The sequence below is a fragment of the Spermophilus citellus genome (genome assembly GCF_964194105.1).
Source record: "Spermophilus citellus genome assembly, chromosome: 1".
In the NCBI taxonomy this organism is placed as follows: domain Eukaryota; kingdom Metazoa; phylum Chordata; class Mammalia; order Rodentia; family Sciuridae; genus Spermophilus; species Spermophilus citellus.
In genome coordinates, this window is record NC_138182.1 from 233,526,038 (window position 1) to 233,549,148 (window position 23,111).

The following is a 23,111-nucleotide window of genomic DNA, read 5'->3' on the forward strand; positions in this document are numbered from 1 at the left end:
CTTGCACCATAATGAGAGTAATTACACTGGTGCTTCCAAGCTATTTCTAAGGAGAAATTGAGCCAAGGCTGACATCCTTAGCTCTGCTCCCCCTTGGCCTGGCTGCTTTGTTCATAGCAGCTGCTGTTTAACCTGGGCCAGCTGGGAGGGAACAAGAGGGGAATCCTCCCAAGCTGCTATGACAGGTCTGTGTCACCAGGTCAAGCCGAAAGGTGGAGTAATCCTCCACCTGTAAAAGATCAGAGGTGGGGTTGGATGAGATGGGCCAAGCAGCTTCTGAAACTCAAGGAGTAGGTATACTCATGAATCTGTCACCTCCTGTGCCAGTTCACAGCTCCTTGGTCCTCCCACAGGGTGCTTTGCCCTGCCAGGTTGCCTCCCACCTCTCCTAGTCACTCATTTGACTGCTAGCAAAGTGACCTCCTGTGTGACTACAGAATCCTGTGTCCACAGCCTCTCTAATAGAGAAGGACAGTTGGAGTTGACCAAACCCTGGCAGCTGGCTTAAAGTCAGTGGGAGCTACCTCACAGAGGGCTGCACAACTGATATCATGTTTGCCAGGAAATGCAAAGCCTCATCCTAGGGCTGGGTTCTCAGTTATTTTTGGCAAAGATGGTGGGTATGCAAAAGGAACTTCCTTTTTTTTTTTTCCTTAACCCAGAGGCACTGAATGCTGAGCAGTCGATAGAAATTCTGGTTCCAAGATCACCCTTCTAGGTACCTCTCTAACTGCCAAATTACTGGGATCTTTATAGCTTGATTCAGTTTCTCAGCTCCAAATATTAGGTAATCTCACAAAGCTGGGGCTGCCCTGGACCTGTGATGGCTTCCCTTGTCATCTGCTTCTTTTTGGTGGTGCTGTTTTCAGCCTGCCATGAAGTCAGCTCCACCTCGGATCAGCTGTGCATTGAGGTGAGTCCAAACTGTTTGTCTTTATCCAGATTAAACTTTCTAAAAATTTCAAGATTCTGCATGTGATCCCTTGGCATTTCAATATGCACTGACTCCAAAAGACCAATGGATCTATAGAAGTTTGTCTTTATTATGAGAAAGGAGCCGAAGAACTCAGCTAGGGGATGGTCTGGGAGCATCTTGCGGGGAAGACGTGAGAATTTCCCTCTTCCTCTAGCAATTCCTCCCACATGATCCCACTTGAGACGTGAGATAGGAACAGGGCCCTGATACTAAAGCAGCCCTGATGAAACTTGCCTCTTTACCTGGGGGAGCTGTTGTCCAACATCCCAGCACGTGGCCAACAGTCCAGACAGTTCTTTGGTTTCCTGGCTGTCAGGATGAGGATTAGTAAAGACAGGCTCTTGCCAGGTTTCAGAGCATTTAAAAGATCATTCTGAATTAGTCTGGCTTTCTCCTCAGGTTGGATAGCCCTCCATCTGTTTGACTAACCCACAGGAGTCAAATCTCAGAATAGAGCCAAATTGCACCTTCTGTTTTGGACCATAGCACTATTTATCAACCTGTAGGTAGTTCTTGAAGGGAGTGGTAAGGGAGAGAAAGGGAATCAGCCTCCATCTCTTGCCATCTTCTAAAGGGCTTCAAGTTTCCTCCCAGGCTCTCTGGCCCTGGCAAGCATCCAACACCATGTGGCTTGCTGGACAGGGGCTGCAGACAGGAGTGAACATTGATGGTAGTGGGTTGGTAAGCTGCCTTCCTAAATTGGGGCTGAAAGAAGAGTAAGAGCCAGGAGTGGCAAAGTGTAGGATGACCCTGAGGCAAACACTGGGGACATTAGGAGCAGGATGAGTAAGTGGGGCAAAGCCCTGCCAGAGAAGGACAGAAACCAAAGCCAGGCCTGGAACAAAGCCTGGGACAGAAATGAACACAGAAAGAAAGAAAGAAAGAAAGAAAGAAAGAAAGAAAGAAAGAAAGAAAGAAAGAAAGAAAGAAAGAAAGAAAGAAAGAAAGAAAGAAAGAAAGAAAGAAAGAAAGAGAGAGAGAGAGAGACGGAGGGAGGGAGGGAGGGAAGGAAGGAAGAAAGAAAGAAAGGGGAAGGAAGGAAGAAAGAAAGAAAGGGGAAGGAAGGAAGGAAGACAAACTTGTTAGCCTGGTGTTTGGATGGAATTGGGTACTCTCAGACCAAGAGGAGGTGGAGTGCCCAGGGGAAATTAAGGCTGGGACAGTATGTTATTTTGCTCAGGCTCCCATAACCAAGTGTCACAGACTTAGAGGTTTAAACTACAGAAATTTATTCTCTCATAGTTCTGGAGCCTGGAAGTGTGAGATCAAGTTCCCGGTGGGGTTTGTTTCTCTTTAGGCCTCTCTTCTTGCACGTAGCTGGCCAGCTTCTCCCTGGGTCTTTGCACAGTCTTCTTACTGGGCATGGCCGTGTCCTGATTTCCTCTTATTATAAGAACACTATCATACTGAATGAGGGCCAGTCTAGTGATCTTATTTTAGGCCCTATTTCCAAATACAGTCACTTGATGAAGTACTAGGGTTAGGATTGCACCATATGATTTTATACGGGAGACAGGCTGTGGGTGAGGGGATGACATAATTCAGTTCAGAACAGAAGGGCAAAACCTGAGAAAGCTGTCTCCTTATCATTGGTGTTGGAAGGTCAATTTCTTTTTCCCCCCATTTTTAATTTTATCCCCACATTATAATTTTTTAAAATACAACAATTACTAATAGGGCATTATGTAAAATAGTGGATGTGTAACCGACGTGATTCTGCAATCTGCATTTGGGGTAAAATTGGGGGTTCATAACCCACTTCAATCTAATGTATGAAGTATGATATGTCAAGAGCTTTGTAAAGTTGTGAACAACCAATAAAAAAAAATTATTTTTTAGGTGTAGATGGACACGATATTTTTATGTGGTGCTGAGGATGGAACCAGGGCCCCGCCAGTGCCAGGCGAGCACTCTACTGCTGAGCCACAATCCCAGCCCCCCCACATTATGATTTGTTCATATCTCTCCCCAGAACTTCCCTCCTTCCTCCCCACCTCCCACTCCTTGGTTCCTTCCCTCTACTGATCTCCCTTTGATTTTCATGAGATCGGCCCCCATCTTTCTTTTCCTCTTTTTTTTTCCCTAGCTTCCACAGCATATGAAAGAGACCATACATTCCCTTGAAGGAAGGTTAATTTCATACAGAAGTGAGTGGCACTATAATGGCATAGGAGTGGGGACATGGCCTCCTCAGTCATCAGGGACATGTGCCATCCATCTCCTGCATCACCCTCAGATGGGACAATATGGCATTAAATTCTAGCTTATTCAGGAGCAGGCTATTTTAAATGCCCCGCTATTACACCTACCCGTTCAAGTCTCAAAACCCTATATCCTTACAAAGCCAATCTTCCCTTCTGAAGGCCACAAGGAGCCAAAGGAAGGGCAGCACTGCTGAGAGATTTGCAAAACACATAGAAATACTGTGCTGGTTGAACTGCATATTGAGAACATCAGGCCCCAGAGTTGCCAGTTCTTTTAAATGACTCCCACTGTAGCAGAGAGGAGGGGAAAGCAACACGGAGAGGACCTCAGTCCTTTGGTCATCTGTTCTGGGGCCTTCTGTACTATGAGGGTCATAGAAGTGGTCTAGGTCCCAGAGCCTGGACGTGTGTTGAATAAAACAGGCAAGACTGAAATCTTCCAATGCAGCAGACTTCCTGTATTACTTTCTCTAAAAAGACTCTGATTTTAAATGTCTTTGTGTCCAGTAACACTGGATCTATATATCCTTTTACTTTTCTCTCTTGTGTGAGGGCTTTGTGCACACTAGGCAAGATCTCTACCACTGAGCTACATTCCCAGCCCTACATAGGAGCAGATTCTAAAGCTGATTTTCCCACAGTGATAACGTAAGAACCCTTACCACTGTGGGAAAGTACAGAGGGACTTGGGAGAGACAAAGATAAATGGGATTTCCAGGCTGCAGGTGAGATGAAAGGAGTAGTTAGGAGAAGAAATGTGTGCCTTTGATGTAAGGGTCTGGCCCCTTCCCAAGTTCAAATCACCCTAACTTTAGCCACATTCCTTCCCTTGTTCTCTGTTCCCCCTTTCTTCTTCCCCTTCAGTTCAAGCAGAATTGACCACGTACTGTGTGTTCATGAGACTGACCCCCAGTAACTTCTCTAACTTATCCTGAAAATTAGATTTTGGTTTTGTTTCACTTTGAGTTTAGCAATCTTTTTGTTGAAACAAAATACAAGCCCTAAGTGTGAGGTTAAATGCATTTTCACCAAGTGAATATATTCATATAACCAGCATATAGATGAGAACACAGAACATGCTCAGTACATGGAAGCCTTCCTCATGCCTCCTCCCTGTCACTAATCCCCAAAGGCATCCAGTCCTCTAACTTCTATCCTCATCATTTTTTTTTTTTGCCTGGATTTGAGCTTATAAATGTGGAGGCCCATGGTGTGCATTTTTTTTTGTCTGTCTGCCTTCTTTTGCTCAACATTAAATCCTTGGTGGTGTGTGCAGCAGTCATTTGTTCAAGCTCATCACTGAACCACACTGTTTGATCAGTGAGCTGCCATTTATTAATGCCTTCTACTGTTAATGGATATTGGCATTGTTTGTAATTTTTTGACTGTCATGAATGATGCTAGTTTGGGTGTTCTTGTCTTTAATTAACAAAGGTACGAATATTTATTAAGTGTGTGCCTTAGAATGGATGTATTTGGTCATAGGGTAATCATAATTTTAACTTCGATATTTCAAATGGTTTCCTAAAATGTTGGTACCAATTTATACTTATTGGAAAAGTGTATGAATTCTGATTGCTCCACAGATTCACTAGCATTTTATTTTTTTAATTTTTTTAAAGAGAGAGAGAGAGACAATTTTTAATATTTATTTATTTTAGTTTTTGATGAACACAACATCTTTATTTTTATGTGGTGCTGAGGATCGAACCCAGCACCTCGTGTGTGCCAGGCGAACACGTTACCGCTTGAGCCACATCCCCAGCCCTCACTAGCATTTTATATTGTTTGTTTTTAAGTGTTGGCCCTTGTGATGGGAAGGTAGTAGTATTTCCCTAAGATTTAATTTTTGCTTTCTTTCTTTCTTTCTCTTTCTTTCTTTCTTTCTTTCTTTCTTTCTTTCTTTCTTTCTTTCTTTCTTTCTTTCCTTTTGTGGTGCTGGAGATTAAACCCTAATTTTTGTTTTCTTGAAGAATAATTAATTTGAGCACATATTCATACTTTGGCTAATCATTACATTACATGTGTGTATGTTTTGTCTGGGATCAGACCTAGGGCTTTGTGCATACTAGGCAAGAGCTCTATCACTGAGCTACATTCTCAGCCCTGCATAATCCCTTTTATGTGTGGGAGGTGCCTGTTCAAGTTTCTTGCCCATTTTCTCATAGGCTGTCTTGATTTGTAGATATTGTTTATGTTTTGTGAATAAAATTCCCATATGAGAATGCAAATTTATCTTCTCCTACTATGTGACTTACCTTTCTACTCCCCTTAATGGTATCTTTTGCTAAATAGAAGTTCTTAATTTTATTATAGCTCAAAGTATCATTTTTCCTTTAGTTTTCTTGCATGTCCATGTTTAAGAAATTTTGGTTATCCCAAGATTATGATGATATTATCCAGTGATTTTGTCTAGGAATTTGTTTCATATTTATTTCCACTTCTATATTTCATGCATGCCAGGTGGCAGTTGGGAATAATTTTTAATAAAAGTTTTTGATTAAAAGGAGTTTAAACTGGACTGGGGTTGTGGCTCAGCAGTAAGGCGCTTACCTAGCACATGTGAGGCACTGGGTTCAATCCTCAACACCACATAAAAGTAATAAGTAAAATAAAGGTATTGTGTCCAACTACAACTAACATATTTGTAGTTGGACACAATACCTTTATTTTATTTATATATATGGGAGTTCAAACCTACCAACGGATTTGAGAGATATTACAATGAACACTCACAAACCTTTCAAGCAGATTCTTCCATTGTTAGATGCTATATATCTTCTCTCTGTGTGTGTGAATGTGAAATATACGTATATAGAGAGGTAAGTAACAAAATTATAGCCATGACCAAGCCTTCAGAGGATGACAAATATGAAGAGTAGCAGGAATCCAGTGTTCAGTGGTTTGGATTTTGATCATGGGAACATTTTACATGCAACTTAGAATAGTTACTTGAAGAGGGCAGGCAGGCCTCTCCATTTCAAATGGGCTCATCTTAACCATTCTCTTCCCCCAAAAATCACAGTAGGAGAGTGTCCTTCAGTCCTAGGTATGGAGCAGGGGTCCTCAGCAGAGCTCTTTTTGAGAGCTACTCCAAGTTTATGGATGCAAGAACTTCCCAATAGCTTTAGATAATGATGTGATGCTGTGCAGATCCCGTTAAGGGCTAACTTCTTGTAGTGCTGACACACATTTTAATCCCCATAGTAAGGCTGCAAGATGAGGTTATCATCCCCAGTCCACAGCTGGAGAAACCACATGTCCAGACAACAGAATTTTGTGTTGAGAACTGGGACTTGAACCCCAGTGGACTGATTATAAAGATAAATAAATAAATAAATAAATAAATAGACATATAATTGGAATGCCCAAAGTTTTAGGGATGTACCTTCTTGGGGGTGTTTGTTTTATTTTATTTTCAGAGAGTAATCATTGCTCTAAGATTCATCTTACCAGCCAAACTGCTCTCTCTTGGATAGAGGTGTGATTAAAGAGGGAGGGTTGGGGGGGCAGTGTCCCAGACTCCTTGTGCATGCATGTGTCAAGTGCAGATGAGACGCCTGAAAAGGTGGGAATAAGCACTTGAGTGGAATTCAAAGCGTTCCAAATTAGAAAATGCTTCCACACTTGCAAAGAGAGAAAATACAGTGGGATGGGAGGGAGTTAGAGATACATTGCAGAAAGAAGCAAAATAAGATACTGATTGAAAAAATGCAAATGAATACCTGCAGGGAAAAGGGATTGCAAATACAAATGTAGCACTTGGGAGCCTTGCTCCGGGTAAAAGGCACAGCTCTGAGACCAAGCTGGAGACAAAGTGGTTGGCACAGGTCCCAGGGTACAGTGAGTCCTAAGCAAATGCCCGTTGATTTTGAATACGGGTGGACATGGAATAGTTGTCATGAATATCAGGCAGCTTTACCGGAATTATGTCAGAAGGATCCGGTCTGCAATTGCCACCAGCCACAGTAGAGGAATAAGAAAGCAACTTTGGAAACTGACCACCTACTGAATTATAGAAAGACAAGACTGGGCTTGTAGGAAGTGGACATGTGGATCTCAGGGAAACTACAGTGTGGGTTGTGTCTGTCTGGATATAAAAATAAAGCATGTAGTGCTGGCAGTGACCAAGCTGTCTGTTCCTTTTCTGCATCCTGTCTTCATTCACTGAAGAATTGTCACTCTGCTGTTCTGCAACCCTGTGCTGATCTATCAGAACTTTCTGAAAGTTTTAATCTGAATCTTGACTGGGAGAAAGACACAACATGACTGATACAGTATGTTTACCAAAAAAAAAAAAAAAATTATAACCTGAGTCAACTATGAGGAAACATATGAACCCATAATAAGAGACATTTTGCTAGATATGATCCTGTATTCTTCAGAAGATACCAGTGTCATAACACATGATGACAGGCTAGAGAATTGTCTCAAATTAAAGGAATCTAAGGAACTATGACTACTAAATGTAATCAGTATATGATCCTGGGTTGGAAAAACAAAAAATTACTGTAAAGGACAATGTTGGGACACGTAGCAAAATTTGAATATAGACTATGTTAGTAGTAACATTGAATCAGCATCAAATATTAAATATTCTGAATTTGATAATAGCATTGTGATTATATATCCTTAAGACATATAAGATATTTAGGGGTGAAAGTTCATGCTATCTTACTCCCATTCAAAAATAATGAGACTAATAGTCTCATTGTTCCAGCAACAGCAGAGCTATGATAAAGCTACCTGGTATTCATGACAACTGTCCCATGCCCACCCCTATTCAAAATCAAGGGGCACACACACACATGCACTTTCAACCTTAAAAAATACAGTCTACTAAAAATAATCGAATGCTTCTTGGATGATTCTGGAGTGTGTGGTGCTTTGGTATCCCATCATCATACCAATATTGACAGTATAATTGTGATTACAAAAACTGTAAGGGAGGGCCACGTGTGTGTTGAGTGAGTCCAAGACATTTCTGAAAATCTGTTTGGTTTTTAAATTCTCTTAGCTGCATTTCTTGTCACTTCCTCTTTCTCCTGGCAATCAAGGGCAGAGAGTTTATTGTCATTTCCACCTAACTTGAGATTACAAAGCACAAGCTTTGGGCAGGCTGCTGGTAACCCTTGGGCCCTAGCTCTCTGCTAGGTAAAAGAGATCTTTTCATTTACTAACTTTTCCTTTTCCTAGTTGTTTCCTCAGGCCACTGGCTCAGTAGGGGTCCTCCTGGATTTTCTGAATCACATTATTTCAATAAAGTACTTACTAAAGCACACAAGAGGCTGAGACATGGAATAATTTAGGTGTCACGGGGCACTTGCATATTCAGTAGAAGGAAGGAATTGCCAGCATTGAGACTTTTGCTGTAGGGTCAGAATAGAGCAAGACGAATTGGGGGAAGTCCCCTTTCTCCAAGCGTATATGAAATCAGTTATGCCAATGGAGACCAGAAAAGAAAATTGTCCTCTTCAAGCTGATCAGCACCACGGCAACTATAGGGACTACAGCTGCACATACACATACTTTCTGGGTTGTCTGGCCACCAAGGACAGTATAGCAAAATAAAATATATTTTTTTTCCTCACCAGTCAGTTAAATCCAAGTTTCCAATGCAAAGTGTGCATTTCAAGGACATTATATAGATTTGCAGCAGTGCCTAGAGGACTTTGGGTCTATAAGAATGAAGAATGAATTACAAGGAAATATAAATATGGCATTTTCATCAGTGACAACTATAATATTGTCACAATATTGAAGGAAACTAGTGATTTCTTATAGATGTGCATGCTCACTGTTGCTATAAAAAAATGCACAACTAAGCAGAAATTGGAGAAAAGCAAAAAAAAAAAAGATTAAAATGGCAACATCCTGAGCCTCATGATTCAGGGAAAAGAAGAACACTTTCAGTTCTGTTTCCAGCTAAGCAGGTCTCTTTGCAACTGATCTGGAGAGCAGCTGATCTGGAGTTTGGTGGGGTAGATCTTTTGCAGTCAGGGCAGTCTCAGAGGAGCCTCTAGGAAGCCTAGGTATGATCAGGAGGGGCCAGGACAAGAAGGATGGATGAAGTCACCTGGGGCCTGAGACATCTAAGAGCTGGTTCATGGTCCTTGGCACCCATCTCTTGGGGCCTCCAAGGGGCATTTGTCCTGGAGATCATTTCTTTCTTACCTAGGAGCTTCCACAGGAGAGACATGCCCCTTCCTAGGTGCCCCCTTACCCTTCATGATGAAGTGTCATCCACATTAATTATGATTCCACCATCATAACTGTTTCCAACTTTTACCTAGTTAGGCTAAGATTTTTAATTTTGGATAAGCAACCTCCACCTAAACATCACTCCACATCCAGCAAACATCACCATTTTACTTACTAATTTTTATCTGTCCATTCCTCCTATCATATTTTGCCAGGTATTTTAAAGCAAATTCCCAACATCACATCATTTTAAATCTAAATACTTAAATATGCATCTCAAAAGAAAAAAAAGGGAACATTGATTGAATATAACATAAGGCCTCTAACATTAACAAAATTCATAATTTCTTTTTTTATTGGAATATTACTCAGCTTTAAAGAAGAGAGGAATTACGGCATTTGCCAGTAAATGGATGGAGTTGGAGAATATCATGCTAAGCAAAAAAAGCCAATCTCCTTTTTTTTTCTATAAGTGAGCAACTTTTTTTTTAATTTTCAGATTTGGAAGTTTAGCAAGGAAGATGGAAGTCTTTGAATTATTTGTTGTATTTTAAACTGTTCAAAGTATTCCTTTACTTTATCCAATAAAAGGTAGCATTAGTCTTCACAATTGCACTTCTTGATTTTAGAAAAAGAAATTATTTTTTTTTATTTATTTATTTATTTATTTATTTATTTATTTATTATTGATTGTTCAAAACATTACAGAGCTCATGATATATCATCTTTCATACATTAGACTCAATTGGGTTTTGAACTCCCATTTTTACCCCAAATACAGATTGCAGAATCACAACTGTTACATACTCACATTATTACATAATGGCATATTAGTGACTGTTGTATTCTGCTACATTTCCTATCCCCTACTATCCCCCCTCCCCTCCCCTCCCCTCCCATCTTCCCTCTCTATCTCCTCTGCTGTTGTTCAATTCTCTCCCCTTTTTCCCCCTCCCCCTTGCCCCTCATAACATCTTATAATTTTGTGTATCATTGAAGGTCTCCTACCATTTCCATATGCTTTCCCTTCTCTCTCCCTTTCTCTCCCCCCATTCATCTTTGTTTACTGTTAGTCTTTTCCTCATGCTCTTCCTTCCTGTTCTGTTCTTATTTGCTATCTTTATATCAAAGAAGACATTTGGCATTTGTTTTTTAGGGCTTGGCTAGCTTCACTTAGCATAATCTGCTCTAATGCCATCCATTTCCCTGCAAATTCTATGATTTTGTCATTTCTTAGTGCTGCATAATACTCCATTGTGTATAGATGCCACATTTTTTTATCCATTCATCTATTGAAGGGCATCTAGGTTGGTTCCACAGTCTAGCTATTGTGAATTGTGTCGCTATAATCATTGATGTGGCCGTATCCCTATAGTGCGCTCTTTTAAGGTCCTCAGGGAATAGTCCGAGAAGGGCGATAGCTGGGTCAAATGGTGGATCCATTCCCAGCTTTCCCAGGAATCTCCATATTGCTTTCCAAATTGGCCTCACCATTTTGCAGTCCCACCAGCAGTGTACAAGTGTACCCTTTTCCCCACATCCCCGCCAACACTTATTGTTGTTTGACTCCATAATGGCTGCCAATCTTACTGGAGTGAGATGGTATCTTAGGGTGGTTTTGATTTGCATTTCTCTGATTGCTAGAGATGGTGAGCATTTTTTCATGTACTTGTTGATTGATTGAATGTCCTCTTCTGAGAAGTGTCTGTTCAGGTCCTTGGCCCATTTGTTGATTGGGTTATTTGCTATCTTATTGTTTAATTTTTTGAGTTCTTTGTACATTCTGGATATTAGGTCTCTATCTGAGGTGTGAGGGGTAAAAATTTGTTCCCAGGATGTAGGCTCTCTATTTACCTCTTTTATTGTTTCCCTTGCTGAGAAAAAACTTTTTAGTTTAAGTAAGTCCCATTTGTTGATTCTTGTTATTAACTCTTGGGCTATGGGTGTCCTATTAAGGAATTTGGAGCCCGGCCCCACTATATGTAGATGGGAGCCAACTTTTTCTTCTATCAGACAGAGAGTCTCTGATTTGATATCTAGCTCCTTGATCCATTTTGAGTTAACTTTTGTGGATGGTGAGAGAAAGGGATTCAATTTCATTTTGTTGCATATGGATTTCCAATTTTCCCAGCACCATTTGTTGAAGATGCTATCCTTTCTCCATTGCATGTTTTTAGCCCCTTTATCAAATATAAGATAGTTGTAACTTTGTGGATTAGTCTCTGTGTCTTCTATTCTGTACCATTGGTCCACCTGCCTGTTTTGGTACCAGTACCATGCTGTTTTTGTTACTATTGCTTTGTAGTACAGTTTGAACTCTGGTATCGCTATACCTCCAGATTCACATTTACTTCTTAAAATTGCTTTTGCTATTCTGGGTCTTTTGTTTTTCCATATGAATTTCATGATTGCTTTATCTATTTCTACAAGAAATGCCATTGGGATTTTTATTGGCATCGCATTAAACCTGTAGAGAACTTTGGGTAATATCGCCATTTTGATGATGTTAGTTCTGCCTATCCATGAACAGGGTACATTTTTCCATCTTCTGAGATCTTCTTCTATCTCTCTCTTTAGGGTTCTGTAGTTTTCATTGTATAAATCTTTCACCTCTTTTGTTAGGTTGATTCCCAAGTATCTTATTTTCTTTGAGGATATTGTGAATGGAGTGGTTTTCCTTATTTCCATTTCAGAGGTTTTGTTGCTGATATACAGGAATGCCTTTGATTTATGCGTGTTGATTTTATAACCTGCCACTTTGCTGAATTCATTTATTAACTCTAGCAGCTTCTTTGTAGACCCTTTTTGGTCTGTTAAGTATATTATCATGTCATCCGCAAATAGCGATAATTTAATTTCTTCTTTTTCTATTTTTATGACTTTAATTTCTTTTGTCTGTCTAATTGCTCTGGCTAGTACTTCGAGAACTAAATTGAATAGAAGTGGTGATAGAGGGCATCCCTGTCTTGTTCCAGATTTTAGAGGGAATGCCTTCAGTTTTTCTCCATTTAGGATGATGCTAGCCTGAGGTTTAGCATATATAGCTTTTACAATGTTGAGGTAAGTTCCTGTTATCCCTAGTTTTTCTAGTGTTTTGAACATAAAGGGATGCTGTACTTTGTCAAATGCTTTTTCTCCATCTATCAAGATAATCATATGGTTCTTGTCTTTAAGTCTATTGATGTGGTGAATAGCATTTATTGATTTCCATATATTGAACCAGCCTTGCATCCCAGGGATGAATCCTATTTGATCATGGTGCACAAGTTTTTTGATATGTTTTTGTATTCGATTCGCCAGAATTTTATTGAGAATTTTTGCATCCAAGATCATTAGAGATATTGGTCTGTAGTTTTCTTTCTTTGAAGTGTCTTTGTCTGGTTTTGGGATCAAAGTGATGTTGGCCTCATAGAATGAATTTGGAAGAGCTCCTTCTTTTTCGATTTCTTGAAATAGCTTGAAATGTATTGGTATTAATTCTTCTTTGAAGGTTTTGTAGAACTCCACTGTATACCCATCCGGTCCAGGGCTTTTCTTGGTTGGTAGTCTATTGATAGCTTCTTCTATTTCTTCCTTTGTTATTGGTCTGTTTAAATTGTGTGTGTCTTCCTTTCTCAATCTGGGCAGATCATATGCCTTAAGAAATTTATCGATATCTTCAGTATCTTCTATTTTATTGGAATATAGTTTTTCGAAATACTTTCTAATTATCTTCTGTATTTCTGTAGTATCTGTTGTGATATTGCCTTTTTCATCCCGTATGTTGGTAATTTGAGTTCTCTCTCTTCTTCTCTTCGTTAGCATGGCTAAGGGCCTGTCTATCTTGTTTATTTTTTCAAAGAACCAACTTTTAGTTTTATCAATTTTTTCAATGGTTTTTTTTCGTTTCAATTTCGTTGATTTCTGCTCTAATTTTAATTATTTCTTGTCTTCTACTACATTTGCTGTTGTTTTGCTCTTCCTTTTCTAGGTTTTTGAGGTGTAGTGTGAGTTCATTTATTTGTTGGTTTTTTTCTTTTTTTGAGGAAAGAACTCCAAGAAATGAATTTCCCTCTTAAAACTGCTTTCATTGTGTCCCATAGATTCTGGTATGTTGTGTCTGTATTATCATTTGTCTCTAAGAATTTTTTCATCTCCTCCTTTATGTCTTCTGTAACCCATTGATCATTCAGTAACATATTGTTCATTTTCCATGTGATGTAGGATTTTTCCTTCCTTCTTTTATCATTGATTTCCAATTTCATTCCATTGTGATCAGATAAGGTGCATGGTATTATCTCCACGCCTTTATACTTACTAAGAGTTGCCTTGTGGCATAATATATGGTCTATCTTTGAGTAGGATTCATGTGCTGCTGAGAAGAAAGTGTATCCACTTGATGATGGTTGATATATTCTATATATGTCAGTTAAGTCTAGGTTATTGATTGTGCTGTTGAGTTCTATAGTTTCTTTAGTTTTTGTCTAGAGGATCTGTCTAATGGCGAGAGCGGTGTGTTGAAGTCACCCATAATTATTGTGTTGTGGTCTATTTGACTCTTGAACTTGAGGAGAGTTTGTTTTATGAATGTTGCAGCTCCATTGTTTGGTGCATACAAATTGATAATTGTTATGTCTTGTTGGTGGATGGTTCCTTTTAACAGTATATAGTGTCCTTCTTTATCCTTCTTGATTAACTTAGGTTTAAAGTTGATTTTATTCGATATGAGTATGGCCACTCCTGCTTGCTTCCGAGGGCCATGTGAGTGGTATGATTTTTCCCAACCTTTTACCTTCAGCCTGTGTATGTCTTTTCCTATCATATGAGTCTCTTGAAGGCAGCATATTGTTGGATTTATTTTTTTGGTCCAGGTTACTAGCCTATGTCTCTTGATTGGTGAGTTTAGGCCATTAACATTTAAGGTTACAATTGAGATATGATTTGTACTTCCAGTCATGCTTCTTTATTTATTTATTTTAGTTTGGCTGGTTTTACTTTTTGGTTATTTTCCTCCCCCTTTACTGAGATACCTCCTGCTGTTAGTTTTGGGCACTATTTTTCAATTCCTCTTCTTGTAGTATTTTGCTCAAAATGCTTTGCAGTGCTGGTTTTCTTGCTGCGAATTTTGTTAGCTTTTGTTTATCGTGAAAGATTTTAATTTCATTGTCAAATCTGAAGCTTAATTTTGCTGGATACAGTATTCTTGGTTGGAATCCATTATTTTTCAGCGTTTGAAATACATTGTTCCAGGATCTTCTTGCTTTCAAAGTCTATGATGAGAAATCAGTCGTTAACCTAATTGGTTTACCCCTAAATGTAATCTGCCTCCTTTTTCTCGTAGCTTTTAATATTCTCTCCTTGTTCTGTACGTTGGCTATCTTCATAATTATATGTCTTGGAGTTGGTCTATTATGGTTTTGAATGTTTGGGGTCCTATAGGTTTCCAGGATTTGGCAATCCATTTCATCTTTCATCTCTGGGAAGTTTTCTAGAATTATTTCATTTAATATGCTGTCCATTCCTTTGGTTTGAGTCTCTGTGCCTTCTTCTATCCCGATGACTCTCAAATTTGGTTTTTTTATGACATCCCATATCTCTTGAATAGATTGCTCGTGGGATTTAAGCATCTTTTCTGTGTTGACTATATTCTTTTCAAGTTGATAAACCTTGTCTTCATTATCTGATGTTCTGACTTCTACTTGATCAAGTCTATTTGTAATATTCTCGTTTGAGTTTTTAATTTGTTTTATATTTTCCTGCAATTCTAGGATTATTGTTTGATTTTTTTTTTAAGATCTCTATCTCCTGGTAGAGCTCGTTCTTTGCCATTTGAATTTGTTTGTTTAATTCGTTTTCAAAATATACTTTTATTGCTTGGACTTGCTGTCTCATGTCTTCCCTAATATTCCTTTCCATTCGAGTTAGGTATGCCTTGAGTTCTTTCCCTATCCCTGCTTCTGATGTTTCTATGTCCTCCTGTAGAATTTAGTTGTCCTGCATTGTTTGTACTCCTTTTTTCCCTTGTTTTCTCATGTTGTCCACGTTACTTTCTAGCTCTATTTGATTGCCGTGTTTCTGCTCTCTTCTATAGATTTGTTTTGGTTCTGTATTACTCTGTTGTTTCTTCTTTGTGTTGTTAAACTGTGCCTGCTAACGTGGATTCTGCTGGGAAGGAATTCTGATGGCCGAGCTCCAGTGACGTCACTACTCTGCTATGACGGGCCCCAGGCTCCTTGCTGGGGTGTCCTAATGGGGCTGTGTGACTGGACTGTCTCTGTTTGGTTTCAGCTCCCCGTCGAGGTAGGCGGGCAGTCTCCAGCCACCCAGTATCTCAGGCAGCGGGCGGGTGATCGGTCGCGGCGGGGGAGTGGACTCCGGCCGCCCAGTCCCGCGGGCAGTGGGCCAGCTGTCGCCGGTGGGCGGGCGATCTCTAGGCACCCAGTCCAGCGGTCGGTAGTCGGCGGGCAGGCGTTCTCCTACCGCCCAGTTACGAGGGCAGTGGGCTAACTGTCGCTGGCTACCTGCAGTTTCCAGCCGCCCAGTTGCGAGGGCCTGGCCTCTAGTCCCCTAGTTTCTCCTGCTAGTCTTGGTTTCTCCTGCTAGACCAGATTTCCCCTGAGTGATGGCTCTTGGCAGTTCAAACTGTACTCTGGACCTGCCATTTGTTGGGTGTGGAGGGTGTCTATTGGGGACCCCAGCACTCTATTGTTTTGTTTCTGTTGTGGGGGATAGACCTGTACCGCTTCCTTCCCCCTCTGAAATCCCGCACTCAGCCCGGGGGTCAGTGCGGGCTCATCCAGCAGGATTCCACACAATTGCAGCCACTTTTCTCCCTGCTTGCTAATTAATCACTTCTCTGCGGCGCCCCGCCTTCTGTAGCCGCGGGGAAGGCCGGGTGAATCAGTCAGCCCGGATCCCCGGGGTCGCACAATTGGCTATTGGGATCCCTGGCACTCTATTGTTTTGATTTTTTCTGCTTGCCCCTCCCCCAGCGCTTGCTAGACAGGTTTTCGTTTTGGCTGTTGATGGGAGGGGGAGTTGAAGGTCAGGTGTCTCTAGTTTTCCCCTAGTCTTTATGCGGGTTCACTCTGATACTCCCTCCCCCGGAAAGCCTAGGAGAGGTTTTATGCGGATTCCCCGATGTATGGGGGATGGGCTGAGTGACACAGACCTGTTTTATTGTTGCAGTCTGTCGGAGAGTGGCGGTGGATACTTCAGCTCTCCAAGATGGTGGCCGCTGATTGCCTTGGTGGAGTTTCCGTTGTGGGGGACGGGACTGTATCGCTTCCTTCCCCATCTGAAATCCCGTACTCAGCCCGGGGGTCAGTGCGGGCTTGGCCGGCGGGGTTCCACCAAATGGCAGCCACTTTCCTCCCTGCTTGCTAATTAATCGCTTCTCTGCGGTGTCCCGCCTTCTGTAGCCGAGGGGCAGGCCGAGGGGATCAGTCCAAAAAGCCAATCTCAAAAAACAAAAGCCTGGATGTTTTCTCTCATATGCAGATGCTAATTCATAATTTCTTAACACCATCAAATTCTATCTCATTTAAATGTCTCTGATTATCTAAAAATGTCTTTTTCTAACTGTTCTACTTGAGTCATAATCTAAACAAAGTCTAGTCTGTTATTTGTTGGTTGTATCTCTTAAGTAGCTTTTGTACCACTTCGTGTTTTTTTTAAAGCTGTCTCCCTTCTCTTTCTTTCTCTCTCTTTCACATACTAATAAAACAAAGATTTTTTTTATTATGTGCCACTTTTTGCATTTGATTAACTGCTACCATTAGCTTAAATCTGTCATATCACTTGTAGATGTGAAAAGTAGACCTAAATTCTTCATTGAATTCAAGTTAATTACTTTCTTTTTGGCAAGAATACTTCATAGGTGGCTCTGTATACTTCATATTGTACTATGTCAGAAAGTGAATAATGTCTCATTGTCCTATTTTTCTGATGCCAATTTAATATTGATTGCTTATTTTCAAGATGAAACAAACACTTCTATTTATTACAAATCAAAACTAACCAAAGTATAATCAGAGGAATCTTATTTATATTTTTACTCCTCTATCTGGTACTTTCTGTCCTCTTAAAGATCACTGGATTTTTTAGCCATAGTTTCTTTCCAAAAATATGATAATATTTGTTTTTTTGGTACCAGGGATTTAACCCAGGGGCACTTTCCCACTAAGCCACATTCCTAGCACTTATTTAGAGATAGAGTCTTGTTAAGTTGCTTTAGGGGCTCACTAAGAAGCTGAGGATGGCTTTGAGCTCAGGATTCTCTTGCCTCAGCCTCCCAAGCCACTGGAATTACATGCGTGCACCACTGAGCCCAGCTCAAGTATCCTTGTTATGAAAACCTAGCATACTCTATGCTATATACACTGCATACATTGTTTGGTGCTTTGTTTTTTTCACCTTACACCATGTCCTGGATCTCACTCCCTACCAATATATGCAGATCTTTCTCATTCTTGCTGAGGTTTCCATTTTGAGAATGTATCATATTTTGGTCAATTATTCCCACATTGATAGATAGCCTGGTTTTGCTATTACAATCATATATATATATATATATATATATATATATATATATATATATATATATATATATAAATGAATAATATCATGGACAAATCATGTTTTTTATATATTTTTAGTTGTACTTGGACACAATACCTTTAATTAATTTATTTATTTTTATGCAGTGCTGAGAATCAAGCCCAGCATCTCACACACACTAGGCAAGCATTCTGCCCCTGAGCCACAACCCCAGGCCCTCATGTTGTGTTTTTGCAAGAGTATATTTGGTAAGGATTACTAAAAGTGGGATTGCTGCTCAAAGGGTAAAATGTGTCTAATTTTTCTAGATAGTCAATCAAATCTCTAAATCCTATATTAATTTACATTATTTCTCCCATCAGAAAGAAGCCAACAAAACATATAACTGTGAAAATTTAGGTCTCAGTGAAATTCCTGACACCCTACCAAACACAACAGAATTTTTGGAATTCAGCTTTAATTTCTTGCCTACGATTCAAAATACAACTTTCAGCAGACTCATAGATCTTACTTTTTTGGATTTAACCAGGTATGTATCTGAGTTCCTGTGTACTCTTGATGTTTTACTTAAGAAGAAACAAAATTTGCATTTGAATTGTTCCCAGGATCTTCTTTTGGGGCACAGGGACACTCTGCTTATTCTGTATTTTCATTTATTCCTTCATCTGAAATACTTCAATGCAAGTGAAATGTAATTTAAATAAACAACAATCAATGGACAGGAAAGTGAGTTGTTTTCAAACTAGCTGCATCAGCAGTACCATTGAAGAAGTTCTAAGGAATATTTTTTAAAAAGTGAAAATAAATTCTGCACTGAATCAGACACCATATTATACTATATTTTAACACAGTTGACTATTATTAGGTGAATCGCATGTAACAAAAGTCATGAGAAACATACATACCTCCTAATTCTTTTTTTTTAACTGAAAAAAGAGTTCCATTATTTGGCTTTAGTGGAAGAATCAGTGGACAAAAGTATTACAAGAAAGTAAGGGAAGAAAACAGAAGAATGTGCAGTGTGTGTGTGTGTGTGTGTGTGTGTGTGTGTGTGTGTGGAGTGGAGGAAGGGCCCCACATGTTCATGACTTCTGCACCCCCTGCAATAGTTCAATGACTTCCACTTGTGTCTTTCCACTTGAGTTTCTGCAAAGTGGAAGAAAGCACACACCCATAGCACTGTTTAATCTTTACAATCACCTCTGTGGGGTGCCAATTAATATTACCACCCATTTCTGCAGTTAGATGCAGAAACTATCAATGTGTGTGTGTGTGTGTGTGTGCATAAGTGTGTGTGTTTAATCCAGTACTTTAAGATGCAGTACCAGGATGGATTTCTCTTAACTTCTAGCATTCTATAGTTCAATGGAGCATTTTTACATACATCATTTGACATACAATAATTCTACAAAATAGTCATTATTTTTGTATTTCATAGATGAAAGAGGAAGGCTGAGTGTAGCGTGTAGCACATGCCTAACGTGTAAGGGCATAGGCTCAATCCCCAGCAACTCTTTCTTCCCCCAAAATAGGCTTTAACTTGCCAAGGATGCCAAGGATAAATACATACCATGTATTATCTATTATACATTACATATGGCATATTTTATATTACTTAATATAATAAATCACAGTTTGGTTTTGCCTACAAAAAATATCAAACCACTAATTGTTCCTTAGAATACAAATATAAACCTCTGAGTGTTCTATCTAAATAGGAAAGACAGACATCTGGAATAAATTCCAAATCAGAGCTCTCAGTACTAGGGCTATTCATTAATTATCTTGACAGGCCATCTGTGGGTATGGAAGAAAGTTTTTTGTGTTGGATAACATATAGTGTTTTATGATATACAAAAGATGGCTTTGGGAATGTGGTGACAGCATTTTCCCTTTTTTTCTAATTAATCATTGTTAAATACAATTATCTTTTCAAGGTGCCAGATTAACTGGATACATGATGACACTTTTCAAAGCCATCATCAGTTGAGCACACTGATATTAACTGGAAACCCTCTGATATTCATGGCAGAAACAGCATTTAATGGGCCCAAGTCACTGAAGCATTTGTTCTTAATTCAAACAGGAATATCCAGTCTTGAGTTTATCCCACCTCACAATCTGGAAAACTTGGAAAGTTTGCATCTGGGGAGCAACCATATTTCTTCCATTAAGCTCCCAAATGATTTCCCAGCAGGGAATCTGAAAGTCCTGGATTTTCAGAATAATGCTATACACTACTTTTCTAGAGAAGATTTGAACTCTCTGAAGCAGGCCACCAACCTAAGTCTTAACTTCAATGGCAATGACATTAAAGGTATTGAGCCTGGGGCTTTCAGTTCACAATTCTTCCAAAGCTTGAACTTTGGAGGGACTCGTGACTTGTCTGTCATATTCAGTGGTCTACGGAACTCTACTATTCAATCTCTCTGGTTGGGGACATTTGAGGACATTGATAACCAATATCTAAGTTCAGCCACATTTCAGGGTCTTTGTGACACATCTGTTGAGAGCATCAACCTGCAAAAGCATCATTTCTCTGACTTCTCCTCCACCACGTTTCGATGCTTTGCCCAACTCCAGAATCTGGATCTAACGGCCACTCACCTGCAAGAATTACCCTCTGGGATTGAGGGTATGAACTCACTCAAGAAATTAGTTCTCAATGTAAATAAATTTGACGAATTGTGTCAAATCAATGCTGCCAATTTCCCCTCCCTTACACACCTCTATGTCAAAGGCAACATGAAGAAGCTTCACCTCGGTACTGGCTGTTTAGAAAAACTACAGAATCTTCAGAAACTTGATTTAAGCCACAGCGGCATAGAAGCTTCTGATTGCTGCAATCTGCAGCTCAAAAATCTTCCCCGATTGCAAAGTCTAAACCTGAGCTACAATGAGCTCATTGGTTTTCAGAGGGAAGCGTTCCAAGCATGTCCTCAGCTAGAGATCTTGGATTTGTCATTTACCCACTTACATGTGAGTGCACCACAAAGTCCTTTCCAAAACCTTCATCACTTGAAGATTCTGAATCTCTCTCATAGCTTCCTTGATACCAGCAATCAGCTTCTTCTAGCAGGCCTGCCAGACCTTCGGCATCTGAACTTACAGGGGAATCATTTTCAAGATGGGAGTATCCCGAAGAACAACCTACTTCAGACAGTGGGAAGCTTGGAGATTCTGGTTTTATCCTCCAGTGACCTCTTGTCCATAGACCAGCAGGCCTTCCACAGCCTTGATAAAATGAGTCATGTAGACTTAAGTCACAATAATCTGACATCAAATAGCATTGATGCTCTTAGCCATCTTAAGGGGATCTACCTCAATTTGGCCGCTAATGCTATTGGCATTATCTCACCCCGTCTCCTCTCCATCTTGTCCCAGCAGAGCACTATTAATTTAAGTCACAATCCCCTGGACTGCACGTGCTCAAACATTCACTTTTTAACATGGTACAAAGAAAACCTGCAAAAACTTGAGGACTTAGAGGAGACTGTGTGCGCAAATCCCCCATCACTACAGGGAGTTCAACTGTCTGATGTCCGGCTGTCCTGTGGAATTACCCCCGTGGGAATTTTATTTCTAACAGTATTTTTCCTCTTGGTCTCCATTCTACTCATTTTCGCAATTAAATTCTTTCTCAGGTGGAAATACCAACACATTTAGTGCTGAAGGCTTCTAGAGAAGGCAAACAGAACATGTTGGGCACCACTGCCTTAACTGGAGAAATAGTTGGATGTGGGTAACCAGACTCTTCAGACCAGCTCCTGGTGTTGGGCTGGGATTGACTGTGCTTTTTAAGTTTTTTACTTTTTTACTTTTATTTTGTTTTGTTTTGTTTTTGTTTTGTTTTGTTTTGTTTGAGCTTCTTACCCTTATGAGTCCATCATGGCAGGTAAACTGACTGGGGCCAGAGGACCCTGCTATGGGAGGCACCTTACCATTTATTTCCTCCCATGGAAGATGACTGAAGTTGGGGAGGGAGCCTTGGCAATGCCACCTGCCTTCCACTCACTCAGAGACCTCACAGAACCTCATCCCTGGAAGGAGATCACCATCCCCATAACTTGGCAATGCTGAGGCCAACCCTATCCACATGTACTTTCTCCCATAACTCAGTCATTGTGCTTGAGTCAAAATTCTCAATTATGTAGCCATTTGGAAAACTTAGTTCAGGGCAAAGTCTCATTGAATATTTTAAATGGGAAAAAGAAAAATGCAACCTGGATATGGTGATGAACACATGTAATCCCAGTGGCCTGGGAGGCTGAGACAGGAGGATGGTAAGTTTGAGTCCAGCCTCAGCAACTAAGCAAGACCCTGTCTCAAAATAAGAAACAAAAAGGGCTGAGGATGTTCAGTGGTTAAGTGCCCCAGGGTTCAATCTCTTGTATTAAAAAAATGAAACAAAATAAAACAAAAAAAGAATTTAAAAGACTGAGAAATGAATTGTGCTTTCAAATAGACTCCATTATCTACTAAGTCCTTAGGTTTCTAGGTCTTGATAATGCCTCTGGAATGAAAATAACTACAAAAAAACACCAAACAAAACAAACAAAAAACATTCCTTTACCCCTTAATCCCTGAAGTCTAGGATTTTATTCACCTCCATCCTTCACCTTCACTGCCTGTCTGGTGCTCTGGCTTTTATGTGGTAGATCTCACTTAGTAATGGGCTGCGGTCCAAAATGCTCTTCTTGTCTAGGTGTCTAGTCCTCAGAAGCCTCTTTCCCATGGAATGATGAGATAAATGGTGACTGGTTTCCAGACTGGTCCTCAAACATCTATTTATCTCAGAGAGCATGCTTACATGAAAACTAGTTAGGAACACAGTAAAGCTGGCTTCATGACAGTTTCTGTTGAGGCTGAGGGTGTCAGTGAAGGTCATGCCAGCAATAGACACGGGACAGAGTCATTGAGTACAAATAGACAAAGAGGATGAAGAAGGTGGCAGTGTCAACACTGAGACCTTCCCCAGGCCCACTGAGTCCCATTCAACTGGGCCTTGCCCTTCTGAGGCTGAATTATTGGACGAGCTTGCTGGGAGCTCTTGTACTCAGCTGCTGCTTTTATAGCCTGCTTCCTCCTCCTCCACATCCATGGATTCAAGCAACTGCAGATGGACAATATTTGAAAAAAAAAAAAAAACTCCAAGTGTACAGAATATGCACAGAAAATTTTCATGTCATTGT

The 23,111-nt window shown here is 40.1% G+C and overlaps 1 protein-coding gene across 1 annotated transcript; it reads left to right on the plus strand.

The window, feature by feature from the left end:
- The first annotated feature begins 702 nt into the window (after positions 1 to 702).
- On the plus strand, positions 703 to 22,424 carry CD180 (CD180 molecule). Its single transcript, XM_081302007.1, has 3 exons — positions 703 to 913; positions 18,282 to 18,448; positions 19,857 to 22,424. The coding sequence occupies exons 1-3, from the start codon at positions 824 to 826 to the stop codon at positions 21,583 to 21,585; spliced, it is 1,986 nt and encodes a 661-aa protein (XP_081158133.1). The 5' UTR covers positions 703 to 823; the 3' UTR covers positions 21,586 to 22,424.
- The last annotated feature ends 687 nt before the right edge of the window (positions 22,425 to 23,111 follow it).